Here is a 16,857-nt window from a genome sequence, read left to right as displayed (position 1 = left end):
GTACTTATTACACTCCTTAATAATGTCTGACCTCTTAGTTCAGCTTCTAGATGAACATAGAACTTCTGCAATAAAAGCAAGAAATGGCTGCCTTTCTCAAAATTGCCTGGTACTTGTAACTTTGACCACAGGCAGCCTTGGGGGGGGGGAGGGGGGGCTACCATCCATGGGCCTATTAAATTTAACTGCTCCTCTGACTTTTTTCAAGGCATTCTGTGGTGACAGTTTTTGATCAGCCCTCATTTTTTATCAGCTGGCACCACCATTACATAATCCTCACAGCCCTTAGATTAAGTCACGTGGCTCCCCCCACAGTTACACTTGGGTTCTACCACACTGCACAGTGAAAGTTCAGGATCCCCATTTCCATTTCATCTTGCAGCTCCACATACTGTGGCTACACGATCAAAACGCTGGCATTTGTAGTAGCACAAAGGAGAGTGCGCGTATTCTCTGACTTGGAAGCTCATGTATCCTAGACTCTTTTTGGAAGTGAATCCTCCTTGAATGCAAGCAACACAGCTGTGCTACATTCCTTAATTCTATGTTGCCTACGGACTCAATCTCAGCTCCCTTCAAATTATTCAATAGGACACTCTCAGTAATCCCAGGGCTAACTTTGAGATATGATGCCTTTCACAGGTATGAAGCACTCAATTGGTCTGTAATTGTTCAGAAAGCAAATTATTATGGCCTTTGTGCTCAGATTTACAAAAAAAAAAAAAGAAAACTTTGGCATTCAGTATGTCAACCATTTTGTCTTAACTCTTCAGACAACTTGAGAGGGTTTGGAGCTTTGTCACTCCTATCCATAAACTTGACAGTGAATTTAAATGCTCGACCTGCACTCCCAAACTTACGCAACTTCTCATAGACTCAACTGGATATCCCGCTCCCTCATAATCATTGTCTCCTGCCTTCGACCTGCCCGCCTTCTATCACACTCTCTATCTTTCTATTCTAGCTGCCAACTTTTCCCAAGGAAAGTTGCTAACGCATGCTCAAAAAGCCGCTACAAATTGCTAAATAATATCACACGTTAATTTGCATGCTTATTACGCTATCACGCACGAGTTGCCTATGCCTATTTTCTATATAACTGGTATATTTAATTCCGTGTATGTCCTAAATTTGCCGGTAGCTAATAAAGTCGCTAAAGGGGGTTGAAAAGTCGACAAATCTAGCGATAAAGCCTCCAAGTTGACAACAGTGTTCGTGTTCCCTCGCACTGTGGTGACGTCATTATGGAAGATTCCATGTAAAGGTAACAAGAAAGTTTGTAATCTTTATCCTTTTCCTACTGATCTTTTAATGACAAAAAAATCTAAAATAAATAAACAGTACTCATTATACTTATTATTAAAATGTATCTATAATTCAAATTATACGTTAACAATTTGGGGAGCAAGCCACGTTTATAGAAGTGTTCCCCATCTGGTAGCAACGGTTGGTAGAGGTCCGAATCCTAAGTCTGAGTTTGCGCACCGTCGTGGCACACTGACCGAAGACCGACGAAATGGCGTCTGCAGCTGGTACGTACCACGGCTAAACGATCTGTAGCTAACGAAATAAATTTAAATGATATAGAGGGCCAGCTTACTATGTATATGATCATGTCGCTAGAACTTATCGAGCAACTGATATTATTTCATTTTACTAACTCTTTAGTTGGGGGGGATGGGTTGCAATGCGATTTACCCCCTCCTCCCCGGCTGGTATTTTGTCGATAGCGTTAATTTAATTATATTCATATGGAAAATTTTTCACAGAAAGGAAAGCACATACATCGTGGCATGTGCTGCTTTGATAGTTTCATAGCACGGGGCTTGCATGCGTTTAGTTTAAACGTGCCAGCGTGTTTATGATTTGGTTATGCGTTTGGCCCTCCCATTCATTTCTGGCTAACGTTAGCTAGCTGGCTACTCGGTGAGCGTGTGCGCAGAATTGAGCGATGCCGGCAAAATGGATCACGAATCGGCCAAGTAAAAAGTCTTTATAAATGAGTTATGTTCTGAGAAAAATGTTTCAGTTGACGCTTAAAAATAGCGACGCGCTCCATTTTACTTGCGACCTTGTTGTCTACGTTAGTTTAGCGGCAATTTTACGATGCCGCGTAGGGCCCATCTTTGTTCTGATTCCATGTCCATTTTCAGGATTGCGGCCTACTCCACTTGGCTAAATAACGGCTCAGGTCAGCGGACAAAATTGATCCAACACAATACAGATCGCGGTCAATCTTTGTTTTAGCTGTGGGTGACTCGGGAGTCGTCAGCGTTACTATTGATGAAGACGCGCGTGGTGTTTTTGTTAAGTTAACGAAGTAGCCTGCTCTAAATTGAACCAGAATCCACATGGTCGAGACTGAAACCGGCTGATCAAACGCAGTCGCTGGTCTTGTTTGGTTTTAACGTTACCGATTGTATTCAGGCGCGATGCTGGTGTATGGGTCTTGAGAGTTATTGTCGACAAATTGATACAGTTCATGTCGTGAGAGAAATGGCTACTAGCTAAGGATAGGGAAAGGTGTGCGTTTTCTGTGATGTCTGAAAGTTATTGTTATGCGAATATTTTCCTGACCGGTAACTTTAGTATAGGGTCTTTTTGGTGAGGTAATGGCAGTAGCTAATGGAGTTTACGTTTAATCTTTTTTTCAGACTATAATTCATACAGCCAGTCCGGAGCCCAGCAGGGGTAAGTTGTAAATCTTTAAATGATTAGACCTGTAACATGACTAACATTATTTGTGCTCATTGGAGATTTAAACGTAGGCTACTGAGCTCCAGAACTGTTTTTCTTTAGTCATGATTTGAATTGGGAGCCGTTTCATGGCTATGTACGTGTCCAGTAATGCTATATTGAAATGTACTTTCTGTACTGTTGCTCAAAAGGTGTAAAATTCAAACGTTTTTGTCACAGTATGACGCTCCAAGTCTGATTAAATGGCTCGTGACAATTCCCTCTCAATTTTGGAGCAGGAAGGTGTCTGTTTTTTCATGAATTTTTATCTAATGTAGCATGAGAGTTTCTTTTGAAAATGCACCTAAATAATGCATTGGTGATGTCACTTGAGTAATGGAACCCTGTGTGTGTGTGTGTTCAGGTACGGCTCCTACGCGGCCCCGCCCTCTCAGAGCTACGGCCAGAGTGCCCAGGTGAGACCACCCTGCCTGTGCTGCGTCCGTCCGCTAAAGCCAGCCATAATAAAACTGTGCTAACAGGTTGCACTGCGTGCTGCCAGGCAGTGTTCATATGCTGCTTTAAATTGCTTTGCTTCTTTGAGTGTCCTTTAGCGTCACTGGCCTCTGGGTCAGAGGACGGGCTTGGATTGTCATTTGGTCTCCATTTGACAAGGAGTGTGTAGATTTCAGTGTGGTTGTTTGAGCATCCAGTATATGGCCCCAGACTCGACTCAGACTAATGTTCGCCTGTAGTCTGCACCTGTAACATGGTCGACTTGACTTATTTTTATTCATTTTTTGCACCCGCTTGCATTCTTGTTTGAATGAACGATGTTTGGAAATTTGAAAATGTAAGCCTTTACCAAAGTCAGTCATTCATAATTCCTTCAAAAGACCGACCAATTGTTGGAGGTCAGATTCAGCGAGGGGCGGGTTTTGGACAAAAGTGGGTAAAAAGTGGGGGGGGGAAAACGTCCGCCTGAATGTTGTGGTTGACTGGTGTCTCCATTTCCCGTAGCAGCAGGGCTACGGTCAGCAGCAGGGCTACGGGTCCTACAGCCAGGCCGCGGACTCCGCCTACACCCAGCCGGGAGCTTCCGCGGGCGGGTACGCCCAGCCCTCGTACGGCTCCTCCTACGGCCAGCAGCCCCCGGCCTCCGGTGAGTCCTTCGCCCTCGGCCAATCAGCACGCGTGCATTTTCAAAACTGGCCAATGAGAACTTGGCCCTCCGAGAGTCTGCATGGTCTCCATGTTGAAATGCAGAAAGTCAAACACTGGAGAACAGCAGGGCAGAACTGACTTGAGATATTATCTCAGCCAACACAAAATGTTCTCACAACGTTACTGCAATGTTTTGTCAATGTTATAACATTGTTACTACGTGGCAGCAACATTGTGAGAACGTTTTTTGTTAGCTGGGATGCATCAAACTTTCCCCTGTTCTACTCGGTTAGTTTGTTCAAGGGTGCTGGTGCTAATGTAGGATGTCAGTTTGGAAACCGGCCTCTGAGGATCAGCTTTTCCTACCGCTGGTCAGAAACGCAGTGCCGCTCCAGATGGACGGATGAGCGAGTCTGGAGAGCAGCTGCATGGCGCTCAGCCCAACTCAAACTTCAATTCTAATGAGATACTGTGCTTTGTATCAGTGTTCTCTAATTCACGTGGTAGCGTGAGTTCTTAAATGTATTCAAAATACATGGACAGAGGAACTCGCACGCAGCTTAAATTCAGGATAAATCCTCTGAATTAAGTCATACACCCAAGATTGTAAAAAAAAAAAAAAAAAAAAAGAATAATAATTTTTAGGGCATACTGTAAAAAAATAAAAATCAATGCCCAAGTGTGTATGGTGCACAAGAAAAGCAATCCGAAGTAACTGAGTCTTACCAGGGCTTACATTGTGAATCTTGCTGGGACACATTAAGGCCACCAGCAGGCGACCTTAATCGGTCTTCCTTTGTCTGCATAGTTTAAATGGCGGCGTTTCAAAATTCCATTTTGAAGTGATGTTCTGCCAAAGATTGCAGCTGGGTCCGAGTCAGGAATGCATCATTTTTAGATGGGGAAAGGTCAGGAAATGGAAAGGACTTTGATTTATGCTTTTTAACAGGAGTCGTATTGCGAAGCGATCTCTCGTGCAGTGGCACGTGTAATTTTGCGCGAAAGCGCCGGAGGTACCATTTTGAACCTTGCAATGTTACGAGCATCGCGTAAAACTAATCGCGCACAAGATGGCCGTTAAGGGTCGCCCAGCACATTTGATACAAAGCATCAAAATCCATTTTTAAAAGCCTTTGTCTTTTGCTAGTGTTGAATAAAGCAGTCTCTTGTTATGGCAACTAGCTGTTGATTAACTCATTTTGTTAAGATGTATTTAAGTGTTGAGTCCAGGTTTGTACCTGTGGTCCTTCCCAGTGGTTTGAAGGCAAATGGGTCTTGTGCGTGTTTTCGTCCTCAGTCTATCCCTAACCCTGCCCCCCTCCCTCCCCCCCCAGGTGGGTACAGCGCCGCCCCTGCCAGCCAGCAGGGCTACAGTCAGCCCGTCCAGAGCTACGGCGCCAGCGGGTACGACACTGCCTCCACCGGCGCCACCTCTGCGCCCTCCAGCCAGACCCCCTACAGCGGGCAGGCCGGGTACGGGGCCCAGCCCGCCTACCCCGGGTACAGCCAGCAGCCCGCCTCTGCGGCGCCCCCTAGGTGAGGCCGCACACGCTATCCTGTTTCTCCTTCCTGTAAAAGACACGGCCTCTTTCCATACTGGTCTGTTTACATGTCTCGCATACCATCCCGTAAGAACACTGGGTTGAGTCAAACTGGGTCATTATTAACGCTTTCAGACTTTTCCTTTAGCAGTCTCAGGGGCTCAGTAACGTTTGGCTTGGCAGGTTTTGTTTTCCGTCATTTCTGTTTCCCTCCGAAAATACCGGTTGGTCTCGTTTCCTCTCGCTCAGCTGGAGACGCTCGGTCTGACGGCCAGATTTAACTTTTAGAGCCCACGAGCTGAGCGAGCTCCTGGAGACAGCCAGCCCCCATGCTAACGCGGGCCCGTATAACCCTGCCTACAGCCAGAGCACTTACGGCTACGCCCAGCCCCCTGGCCCCTACCCGCCCTCCAGGTAAATGTCTGCCCCCTGCTGGTGGGCTCCTGCGTTGCAGGTTTTTTTTTTTTCTTTCTCTCCCTCAGACACCGGTGGCTCTCTCACTCTGGTGTTAACAGGCCAGTCGCCTGGCCCTCGGTTCCCTGGTGCTTCCCGCTTATGAATCGCAGTGCACGTGCCAGGAGGGGGGTGCTGTAAATCACCGGCGTGATTCCCATCACTCACGGGGCTAATCGCGGTAGCAGCGCTTCACTGAAAGGGGCTACGTCTGTTTAAGCAGGGTGCATGATTTATATCCCCATCAATTCCAAATCTCAACCCGTGTAGATTTTCCCATTTCCCCTGATTGGGACTACATTTCCCAGAATCCCATTCTGCGGCCCCTCTCCAGATAAAGCTGGCATTGATTGTGCTTGAAGAGTTTTCCAGACCGATCAACGTCGCGCCTCCGTCCCTTTTCCTCTGCGTTTACGTGTCGCTCTCGGGTCTCCAATAAAAGCATTCCGCCTTGTTTCCATAGCTACAGCGCCAGCAGCCAGCCCGCCAGCTACGAGCAGAGCTCGTACCAGCAGCCCCAGGCGAGCTCGTACTCCCAGGCCCAGGGCGGCTACCAGGCCCAGCAGGGGGGCTACAGTCAGCAGGGAAGCTATCAGCAGCAGCCCCCGCCACCCCAGCAGGCCCAGCAGCAGCCCCAGCCCCAGCCCACCAGCTACCCGCCCCCCTCCAACTCCTACGGCCAGCCCCCCTCCTCCCAGTATGGACAGCAGGGCGGTGCTGGAGCCAGCTACGGCCAGCAGAACGACTACAAGCCTCCCAGCCAGTATGGTACGTGTGTGTGCGCGCGTGTGTGTGTGTGTGTCAGATTGTGTGTGTGTGTGAGTGAGTGTGAGAGGGAGTGTGAGAGTATATGTTCGTCTGAGTGACAGAGAGCGATGGAGATGATGTCGTTGGTTTATTACATTGCGAATGTCTTCGTACCCTTCTGGTTGCTGACGGCTCTTCCGCGCCCCCACAGGTAGTTACCGGCAGGAGCACCCCAACGGCATGGGCAGCGGCGGCTACTCCGGGCCGGAGCCGGGCGGATTCGGTGGCCCGGGCGAGGGCCGCGGGCGGGGCAGGGGCGGATTCGACCGGGGCGGTTTCGACAGGGGCGGGATGATGCGCGGCGGGATGAGAGGGGCCATCAGCAGGGGCGGGATGGGGTAAGTTCTCGTCCGTTCCCGAGACTCACCGCGCTCCCCCTCCCTCACAGGCACCGGCACAGGCCACACGGGGCTGAAAGCTGCACCCCTAAAATAAACCCCCCCCACCCCCCTTTATCCCAGCCCACCCACAGCCAGAATATCAAACGTCTTCCCCCAAAATGTCCCCTAGCGTCTGAGCTAGACGCTGTTCATCCAACAAGGTAAATACACCTATTGACTCTCACCTGGTTTCTCTTGATATTAGTTATAAGTTAAATCTCTTGTGAATGTATAGTGTCTTCTGTAGGAAGTCAGCAAGTGCACTTCTAATGAGTGCCCTTTACCTGGTTTCTCAGTGAGACCATAGGTGTACTTCGTGACCTTCACTGGGTCACTCTTGGTACTAAATGTCCCTGTAGGTGACCCTTACTTGGTATCTTGGTACGAAATGTCCCTGTAGGTGACCCTTACTCGGTCTCTTGGTAATAAATGTCTCTGTAGGTGACACTTACTTGGTATCTTGGTACTAAATGTCCCTGTAGGTGACCCTTACTTGGTCTCTTAGTAACAAATGTACCTCTGGGTGACCCTTATTTGGTCTCTTGGTAACGTCCATGTAGGTGACCCTTACTTGGTCCTAAATATCCCTGTATGTGACCCTTACTTCGTCTCTTAGTAACAAACGTCCCTGTAGGTGACCCTTACTTGGTCATAATGTCCCTGTAGGTGACCCTTACTTTGTCTCTGGGTAATGAGATGTCCCTGTAGGTGACCCTTACTTGGTCTCTTGGCAATTAGATGTCCCTGTAGGTGACCCTTACTTGGTCTCTTGGTAATGAGGTATCCCTTCCCCTGGTTTCTGTTGGTAACCGAGCCACTTTCAGCCCTGCTTGCTTATGGCCAAAGGTAAGGTGATAATGGGTAATGGAGGTTGTCAGAGGTCATGGGTCAGTCTGAGAGCTGCTCTCACAGCACTGGAGCAAACACTGTCGTGCTCGTTTTGTCGGCAGGGGACATGGCGTTGATTTTAGCAACGGCAGCATTCGGTCATGTGACCCTGAGCTTACAAAGCTCTCCTTGTGTGAGCCCGGTGGCCAGAGTGGAGCGAGTGTCAATCCAACCGCAGCGCGTGCAGTGTTTGCTCCAGGTCTCGGCCCGCATGCAGGATGTGACGGCCCAGCGGCCTCTGGGGCCCGGCCTCTAAAAGCCGAAAGTGGAGCCGCTCCGAGCCCCAGCGTAGGGGGGCTGCTGTTGCATCCTGCATGGGCTGCAGGGCGTTTTTACACTACAAACCTAGAGCCACCCGGGACCCCTCTAGCTACTTTCTAGTGGCATCTTTTCAAACCATAATGTAATGTAGGTAGGCTGTTAAAAAAAACATCGATATTTGTGTCATTGTAGATGGGGAAGATATGGGCTGTGTAATATCTAAAGACAGACATGAGTAATACTGAGTTTTACATACCTGAGGGGTTCCTATATGTCTATATATATATACATATGTGTGTTTTTAGGGGGTTTACTGTGAAAGAAAAAAAGGTGAAAGCATGAACATAAAAAAGGGTACATGTGGTGTTTTTATAAAAAAAAAACATTAGAAAACATTTTAAACCTTTCGGTCACTTGTGTGTGAAACTGGAGCTGGTTACGATTGACGGGCAGAACAGAAAATGGCGTTAGGAGTTGCGTGTGTCTGTGGAAGTGCAGGGAAGTTGGCAGTTACATGCCTTCCACTGTGAGTGTGTATTGTTTGCACGTATGTGTGTGAGAGTGAGTAATGCTTTCACCTTTTGCCCCTTTACACAGGTAAGAATGGGGGGTGGGGGGGAGGGAGGGGAGGGAAGGGTTTGGGAGTGCAAATGTTTTTTCTGTCTTCTTGAACGTTTAACATGCTGTCGCATTTATACGCTGCAGGTTACAAAGTGCGCGCCATGTAAGCACAGCAGTACTTTTACAGTCACAGCCCTGAGCTGGGAAGCGTAATCACAAGAGGGGCTCTTAGAACCAAATGGGGAGAGAGAGAGAGAGCCAGAGAGCTCAACATGAAGTGTGTCTGTGTGTTTAAAATAAAAAAATTCAACAACAACAAAAAAAAAAAACAATGTACTTTTCAAAGCTGAAATGTAACCAAACTTTTTTAAAAATATATATATATATATATATATAAATGAAAACCGTTAAGGATATGGTGGTACGAAACTTTTTGTTTTTGTGTTTTAGAATTGTGTAAATTACATAAACTTTTTTTTTTTCTTAACTGCTAAAAAGTGTAAACCTAAATGGTGTAAATGGTTATATTTTTAGTTGCATGCACGGGCTGCTTTTGTAAGGTCATTATTCCAGATGCTTTTCTCCCGACCTGTGGGGCTGTTTTATCAGTAGCTGTTAATTTCCGGGTGGGGGGGGGTGGGGGTTTCTGTTGGGACATTGGGGTTCCAGAGCTGGATGGTTGAGGCTTTTCCTCATGTCTGTATAGTTCCTTTTGTCAGATAAAACTTGGGTCATTATTTTAGGTCATAAGAACTGCATCTGAAATATAACTGGATTTTTAAAAAAGTGTTAAGACAAAAAAAAGCCAAGTTTAGTTTTCATTTGTTTTTGTTTTTTTACATATTTTGTTTTACCCCAAATGGTATTCGCTCTGGATAAGAGCATCTGCAAATGATGTTAATGTAATAGAGTACCCTTCTCCCTTTAGCAAATGTACAGGTCCACCCCATGTTTAGCCAAGTCAGGGAAGAAATGTATGGATATAGAATTTAAGGCCTTAAATCCTGTAAACCCTCCCCTATGTAAACCCCTACCTGTGTTTAAAAAAAACTTTGATTTTGGGGAGGAAGTGAGGTTTTGAGAGCGCCCCCCCTCCCCCTCCCCCCACCCCTAACGAGCTGACTGGGCTCGAGGTGCTGAAGCTGCTCGTTAAGGGAAATCGCCTTCATTTCTTCGTTTATTTCCCCAGCATCGCTGGAGACAGAGGTGGCTTCATTAAGCCTGGTGGTAAGTTAATGAGTATTACACTGGCTAGTTCTTGAAAATAAAAAAAAACATTTAAAAAAAAAAAAAAAACGCACTTATTTTGTGCAGAATTTCTTAGTCGAAAAGGTCTGTTGCAGGTTACTCATTTTGGGGTGACAAAGGGGTTCTTTCAGTTAAAATCCTACAGGTTAAACATTCATTGCCGTACTGTTTGGGTATTTTCTCTCGTTTACATCACAAAGGTTACCATGGGAACGGTGTACCCTTTTCAAATTGATTATTTGAATCTTGGGAACTGAGCACTGCTCAGTTAAACAAATTTTTTTTAAATGTAAATGAATAGTTTGTAATAAGTTAGTAGGGGGAAAGTGGAGTCTTTGAACTCCTTGAATTCTGCCTCTCTGTGGGTTTTGAAATCCATGTGTTTTTGAGTTACTTTCTCCTCAATTGGGTTTGACTTTAAACAAGTTTACAATGAGAGATTTTTCCAACCTGACTCCATGCAAAAATTTGTTTGTAAAGGTGTGTTTAGTGAGTTTCTCGGGTTGTGAACGTGCCAAAGCCCAGAAGAGTCTTGTGTTCCTGGGTAATGACACAGCAGGAGTGCTGAGGTAGTGGATGGATGGGACTCTAAACTGACCTCTCCCCTTTCTCTCTTTCTCCCCTCCTCGGACCCGTAGGACCGGATGGTGAAATGGGTGAGTACCCCTTTTTATCACAGCCTATTTCTCCATTTAAAAAATTTTTTTTTTTTACACTTTTTCCAAACAACAATCAAAGAGCTGATTGGCCGGCTTGGCCCTCCGAGTGGCGTGTAATTGGCCCTAGTTTCAGTCAGTGGGAGTCTGTCATCGCAGACCAGCGGGGTACTCCTAATGCACATGGAGTTTGTAGGGGAGAGATGGTGCTTGTTTGCTTTCCAAAGTTTGAGGGGGACATTGCATTAGCAGGCTTAGATACTAGCTGGACTTCACATACAGGAAAGTGGGGGGAAAATGGGGGTTCGCGGTGGGTTTGGGTGGGTTTGACTATGTAATCTTAGGGTTGTAGCTAGGTAAGCTGTTTATCTTAGTTGAGTTATTGCACTCATGCCTACTCAACTATTGCATGTATGATTTGCATAGACTGCTTTGTTGCTGTTTTTGTTGTTAATCAGATTAACCTTCAGGGTCCAAGTTAAACTACGCGGTCGTTCCCTGCACTTGGAACTGTACTTCCCTCTAGGGTTTTCAACACACTTGTTCCTGGTTATGGTTATACACTTTGTTGTACGTCGCTCTGGATAAGAGCGTCTGCCAAATGCCTGTAATATAATGGGTTTCGAACGCTAACGAGCCGACGCGTCTGTCCTGACAGTTCGGATGGAGGAGCAGGACGACTCCGAGAACAGCACCATCTACATCACCGGCCTGACGGAGAACGCCACCCTGGAGGAGATGGCCGAGTTCTTCAAGCACAGCGGGATCATCCGGGTAAGGGCTTTTTTTGAACAGCGGGCGAAGGAGCGACCGCGCTGGGGTCGCCGTCGGCCCGAACGGCGTCTCTCTAAGGCGGGCGAACGGCTGACCCGAACGGCTCTCGCTCCCCCCGCAGATAAACAAGCGGACCGGCCTGCCCGCCGTCAACATCTACACGGACAAGGAGTCGGGGAAGCCCAAGGGCGACGCCACCCTGTCCTACGAGGAGCCGCCCTCCGCCAAAGCCGCCGTCGAGTGGTTCGACGGTGAGTTGCCACGCCTCCCTTCACCGTTTTTTAGTCATGTTCCAGTTGTAAGGACTGAGAAGCATTTGGGGTTAGTGGGTTTAATGGGTGGGTCTAACCAATGTCTTGTGACAGGAGTAGGGTAAAGATGAAGTTTCTCGCCTCATTCTGCCTTATTTCCTTAGTCGTTGATTGACGTGTATTCCACTGTTATTGATGCCCTTTTCCACATGTTAAATTTCTCTGAAATTCTAGATGTATACTCAGTCTCAGGTAGACTACTGCATCCATTTTGTGCTCGCGAGCGTGTGGCGTAACGTGCTGTTTGTCGCCCCCTGGTGGCCCTGCAGGTAAGGACTTCCAGGGGAAGAAGCTGAAGGTGTCGATGGCGCGCCGCAAGCCCATGATGGGCATGATGAGGGGCGGCATGCCCATGAGGGACGGCCGCGGGATGATGGGCCGAGGAGGTGCGTTTGACCCGCCCCCTCCGTTTTCGCCTCCTTCACCTCGCAGTACACCTCACATTTAGCAGACTAATCTAGGGCAGTGTTTCTCAGCTCTGGTCCTGGGGACCCACTGCCCTGCATGTTTTACATGTCTCCCTGCTCCAACACGCCTGACTCAAATGAATGGGTCGTTATCAGGCTTCTGCAGAGCTTGATGACGACACATTCATTTGAGTCAGGTGTGTTGGAGCAGGGAAACATCTAAAACAATGCAGGGCAGTGGGTCCCCAGGACCAGGGTTGAGACACTGATCTAGGGGGACTTGGACACCTTGCATTCTTTGTACATACAGTCCATTTTTAGAGCTGGATAGTTTTATTGAAGCTATTGAGGTTTAAGTACCTTGCTCGAGGGTACAGCCGAAGTTGTGTAGAATCAAACCTGCAACCCCCTCTCCCGACAGGGATGATGGGTCGCGGCGGGATGGGCCGCGGCGGCGAGCGAGGCGGGTTCGTCCCCCGGGGCGGGCCCCGCGGAATGGGACGTGGGGGCCCGTCCGGAGGCAACATGCAGCAGAGGGCCGGAGACTGGCAGTGCCCCAACTCGTGAGTACCCCCCCACACACACCGGTCCCGCTTTAGTGTGCCCAACTCGCAGCGGGGGGACGGCACTGACCCTCTCACTGCCACCACAGGGGCTGCGGGAACCAGAACTTCGCCTGGAGGATGGAGTGCAACCAGTGCAAGGCCCCCAAACCAGAGGGCTTCGGCCCCCCGCCCTTCCCCCCTCCAGGTAAGAACCCTAACTGCCCCGCCGTGTGGTACAGCTCCATTAACCGCACAGCCTCCGTATGAACCACGGTGGGGTGCACTAGAAACTGCACTGGCAGAATTGGCTGGGAATGGCTGCACTGGCGCTTCTATAAGAAAATGGAAGTCTAACCGTGATGGGTTTTAGGTGATTTACCATAAATGGGGTGGGATGTGGTGGTTATGTTTATGTGGTTGACACTTCCTGCAAGTTTGTAATTATTTTGATGTCTTTGAATTTGGGGGAGTGGGCTCTTTTTAAAAATGAATCGGTGGCTTAAGTGCACGTGTAACCTGTGGGTTGTGAACCTGTCTGTCAGTGCTGACCGGTCGATTTGCCGGGTCCGTACTGATTGGTCTGACGGGTCGTTCTCGCGTGATTGGCAGGCGGTGACCGCGGCAGGGGCGGCCCCGGCATGCGCGGCGGCAGGGGCATGGACCGCGGCGGCCCCGGAGGACCCGGAGGACCCGGCGGGTTCAGGGGGGCCCGGGGGGGCGGAGACCGCGGCGGGCCCGGAGGATTCCGGGGAGGACGCGGCATGGACAGGGGAGGTTTCGGCGGGGGGAGGGGCCGGGGGGGCCCCCCGATGGAGGACATGGGAGGACGAGGAGCCCGGAGAGGCATGGGACCCCCCGGGAAGATGATGGAGATGAAGTGAGTCTCAGATTTGTGTGTTTGACTCCTTCAGCCGAGTCATACAGTTGATGAACTCAGTTTGTTTGACTCAACTTCAACTGAGCTGTACAGAAACAAGTGAAACTTGATTGTGTGTCTCTGTGTTCTAGCTGAGTGTTTTAAGTAGCATTTTTCATGCTATAACCCAAAGCAAGACCAGGCTGCCCCTTTTCCAATAAAAATTCAGTGATCCTGACTGCACATGGTCATTTCCATGGGCGGGGGAATGGATGAGTAACCGCCGCGTTTCTGTTGTGTCTCAGGGGCGACCATCGCCAGGAACGCCGGGACCGACCGTACTGAAAGGACCACGCCCACGCACAAATTCCCCGTTCCGCACAGGATTTATTTTTTAAAATATTTTTAAAATTCCCATATTTATAGATTATGGGATTGTTTTGCATTGTTTCTGCATTTAGTAGTCAGTGATCTTATTTTTGTTCTGATGTTCTATTTTATTTTTTATTCCGTTTCTTATTCGCATTTTGTTTTTGTTTTTTTCGTTGTAACCAGATGATTGAGTGCATGCATGCTGTCTGGTGCCCTCGACGATTTCAGGAGATTTTGTGAAATGTTTGTCAAAAATGATTTAATGTTTTTAGTTTTTTATTTTAATTTTAAAATGTGTTCCCTTCCCTCTTGACACCATGTATTTCCTTTATAAATATTGAGAATTAAAAAAACGTGAACCTGAACCCGTTTTCTCGCCTGCTGATTTTGTTTGCCTTGAAATTATGAATATGGCATAATTATGACATGAAGGAAATTTATGTAAAAATTATGTAAAATACTGTTCTGTCGATTTGGGCCGATAAAACCACTTGAGGACAAAATCGGAGCATGTGCATGTATTGGATTTAAAACCATATAAGGTGGCGGCCCAGTTCGATGTGATTAACATATCGTGATGCGTCACATCGAAAGCCTGAGCGACGCGAAAAAATAAATGGGAACAACTCTATCGCTTTGTCCTCACTGGTTGCATGACACCGAACATACATTGCGACGTAAATCCGCCGTCTCGTCGCTCGCTTGTCTCCATTTCAACATTTGGCTGGTGTACAGTGTTGCTGTTGGTGAAACTGCATTTGAACTTTCGCATTTCGTTCGTGCTCAAGAGACACCGTGGACATGGACGAAGAGAGTCTAATAAATGAAATCGAGAAGCGTCCACTTCTGTTTCTGGTCATTTATACAAGAACCTAAACAAAAGAACCTACGTGGCTGGAGATTCTTTGATCTATTTCACCAAACAAGTGGGCACTTAAAGATCTGATTGTTTAATCTTATTTAAAGATGCACTACTCTAATTTCCATCCAGGAAAGGTAGGGGAAATGTCGCAAAATAAAGTGAACGCCCACTCTGCAAGATGATTGGTTCCCATTTTGTGACTGCGACACTCGGATCCTATCGGGATACTTACCAAAACTATATATCATCGGGCATTTGCTCGCTCGCGCTTGTTGGCTTTGGAACCAATGTTCGACTGGAAACGTGTGCATAAAAAAATAAAGATTTGGGTCACTTAAAGCTGCCTGTGCCTGAACGAAGCCTAAGGGCGCTGTGTAACAACGGCCTTATTTATGCAGTAATATACATTTGCTTAACCTAACTAGAGTTTAAAAAATATTGCACTGGCAAGTAGGCCTGCTATAATGTGAAGTGGCGTGTAGCCTACATCTCCGGCGTATTCCAAAAGAGACCTTGCTCTTTAGATCACGATTTTATACGCATATCTCGTGAGTGTGCCTTCAAATAATCTTGATTTCAGTCTCAGATTCACACCATCTAACTCTCATAGACGTGAAATACGGGTCATATTCCATCTGGCGGTACCCCTGTTTTGAACAATTCACTGAAGTGGCCTATAACCTCATGCATATAACGTTCCGATTTGCAAAATAATAATAATAATAAAGTAGTACTACGAGTCAGAACTGAAATGTAACCATTTTCAGCTGCATCTATGTTCACACCTACACAGACAAACAAGGACGTTTAACCACAGAACAAATTCTTCTATTTTTTTTTTTTTTTTTTTTTTTTTAACAAAGCAGATATCTATAGTGATCTACAGTCAAATGGTTTTCATCTGTCACAATATTGTACATTCGTGATGACGTTTTCCATCAATATTTCCATACGGAAACCAAACTGGTATTGACACTGACGGCCATGGCCACAATTATTATTTAGCTTTGTGTCTTCAATTCTACCGTCATTCCTTTCTTTTGAACTCACCCTTTGTGTACAAAGGCTCCACCTACCTGAAGCCTTCCTGTCATTCAAAATGTTCTTTCAAACGATTGGAGAATACAAGGCCACAGTTTCGTCCAATGGTGTACTAGCAAGATGTTATAAATACAGCAGACCGCTGCCGCTGCAGATATTTGTGTATTACTTTGACCGACACGAGCAGGAGCAGCAATGAGTGGACGAGGCAAAACTGGTGGGAAAGTTCGGGCGAAGGCGAAGACCCGTTCTTCTAGGGCAGGCTTGCAGTTCCCTGTCGGCCGTGTCCATAGATTGCTACGCAAAGGCAATTATGCTGAGCGCGTTGGCGCAGGAGCGCCGGTGTACTTGGCCGCTGTTCTGGAGTATCTCACGGCGGAAATCCTCGAGTTGGCTGGCAACGCAGCCCGGGACAATAAGAAAACTCGCATCATCCCCCGGCACCTTCAGCTGGCTGTCCGTAATGACGAAGAGCTGAACAAGCTTCTGGGCGGCGTAACAATCGCTCAGGGTGGAGTGCTACCGAACATCCAGGCCGTACTGCTGCCCAAGAAAACCGAGAAGGCCGCCAAAGCAAAGTAAATTTACCAGAATACCCATTCCAGCGAACCAAAGGCTCTTTTTAGAGCCGCCCACTTTTCATTAAAAGCGCAATGTTTCATTCCAAATAAAATGTTTCACCTTTTTATTCTGATACGAGGAGGGGAAGGAGATTAATTTAATTAAGCGAGGCAGTGACCAAATACGGCGAATTTTGCTAAAATTCGTGTTGGTGAATGATAATGTTTTGCGTCGTTTATACGCCGTAGATTAAGTGTAGGCTATTGCAGGCAGATGTGTTATCGAAGACTAGTAGGCTACTTCCTCGTATGAGAGGTCTAGCCTCGCTGTTTCGGAAACGTCTTAAAAACATCGTAACCGCGAAGTGTAGTCGTTTTAACATTTTTTTTTTTGAGGGAGGGGCCAGATGTGCATGTAACTGCTTCCATTGGTCTTTAAAACAAAATTAACACGATCCTAGTCAATTGCATTTGGTCATTGCTGTTATAAATGA

At 47.3% G+C, this 16,857-nt stretch overlaps 2 protein-coding genes and 1 long non-coding RNA gene across 7 annotated transcripts; all 3 read left to right on the top strand.

The window, feature by feature from the left end:
• The first annotated feature begins 1,453 nt into the window (after positions 1 to 1,453).
• LOC118212731 (RNA-binding protein EWS-like) lies at positions 1,454 to 14,265 on the top strand. Of its 5 annotated transcripts, none has more exons than XM_035390941.1 (17): positions 1,454 to 1,532; positions 2,655 to 2,691; positions 3,101 to 3,152; positions 3,700 to 3,838; positions 5,175 to 5,376; positions 5,670 to 5,795; positions 6,298 to 6,602; positions 6,793 to 6,979; positions 9,921 to 9,958; positions 10,618 to 10,635; positions 11,294 to 11,409; positions 11,531 to 11,660; positions 11,990 to 12,106; positions 12,549 to 12,690; positions 12,780 to 12,877; positions 13,282 to 13,549; positions 13,834 to 14,265. In XM_035390941.1, exons 1-17 carry the CDS (start codon positions 1,517 to 1,519, stop codon positions 13,871 to 13,873), a joined length of 2,031 nt encoding a protein of 676 aa, XP_035246832.1. In that variant the 5' UTR covers positions 1,454 to 1,516; the 3' UTR covers positions 13,874 to 14,265. The 5 variants fall into 5 exon arrangements, with proteins under 5 accessions (XP_035246832.1, XP_035246833.1, XP_035246831.1 ...); XM_035390942.1 differs by having other exon boundaries at positions 3,697 to 3,838; positions 5,745 to 5,795; XM_035390940.1 differs by having other exon boundaries at positions 3,697 to 3,838.
• On the top strand, positions 6,986 to 9,120 carry LOC118212734. The gene is made up of 2 exons (XR_004762295.1): positions 6,986 to 7,503; positions 7,688 to 9,120. It is a non-coding gene; the product is annotated as an uncharacterized LOC118212734 (long non-coding RNA).
• A 1,682-nt stretch (positions 14,266 to 15,947) lies between the features above and the next one.
• LOC118212323 (histone H2A-like) lies at positions 15,948 to 16,476 on the top strand. The gene has a single exon (XM_035390077.1). The coding sequence runs from the start codon at positions 15,999 to 16,001 to the stop codon at positions 16,383 to 16,385; it is 387 nt and encodes a 128-aa protein (XP_035245968.1). The 5' UTR covers positions 15,948 to 15,998; the 3' UTR covers positions 16,386 to 16,476.
• The last annotated feature ends 381 nt before the right edge of the window (positions 16,477 to 16,857 follow it).

This window comes from Anguilla anguilla, chromosome 14 (assembly GCF_013347855.1).
Source record: "Anguilla anguilla isolate fAngAng1 chromosome 14, fAngAng1.pri, whole genome shotgun sequence".
NCBI lineage: Eukaryota > Metazoa > Chordata > Actinopteri > Anguilliformes > Anguillidae > Anguilla > Anguilla anguilla.
The sequence above is the reverse complement of the archived record's forward strand: the minus strand, read 5'-3'. Positions and strand labels throughout refer to the sequence as shown.

Excerpts from the sequence above, each read along its gene's own strand:
- LOC118212731 (XM_035390940.1), top strand. Across the intron at positions 3,839-5,174 it reads CCAGCAGCCCCCGGCCTCCG|GTGGGTACAGCGCCGCCCCT; the intron begins GTGAGTCCTTCG and ends CTCCCCCCCCAG. Across the intron at positions 5,377-5,669 it reads GCCTCTGCGGCGCCCCCTAG|AGCCCACGAGCTGAGCGAGC; the intron begins GTGAGGCCGCAC and ends TTTAACTTTTAG.
- LOC118212323 (XM_035390077.1), top strand. The coding sequence starts at position 15,999 with ATGAGTGGACGAGGCAAAACTGGTGGGAAAGTTCGGGCGAAGGCGAAG.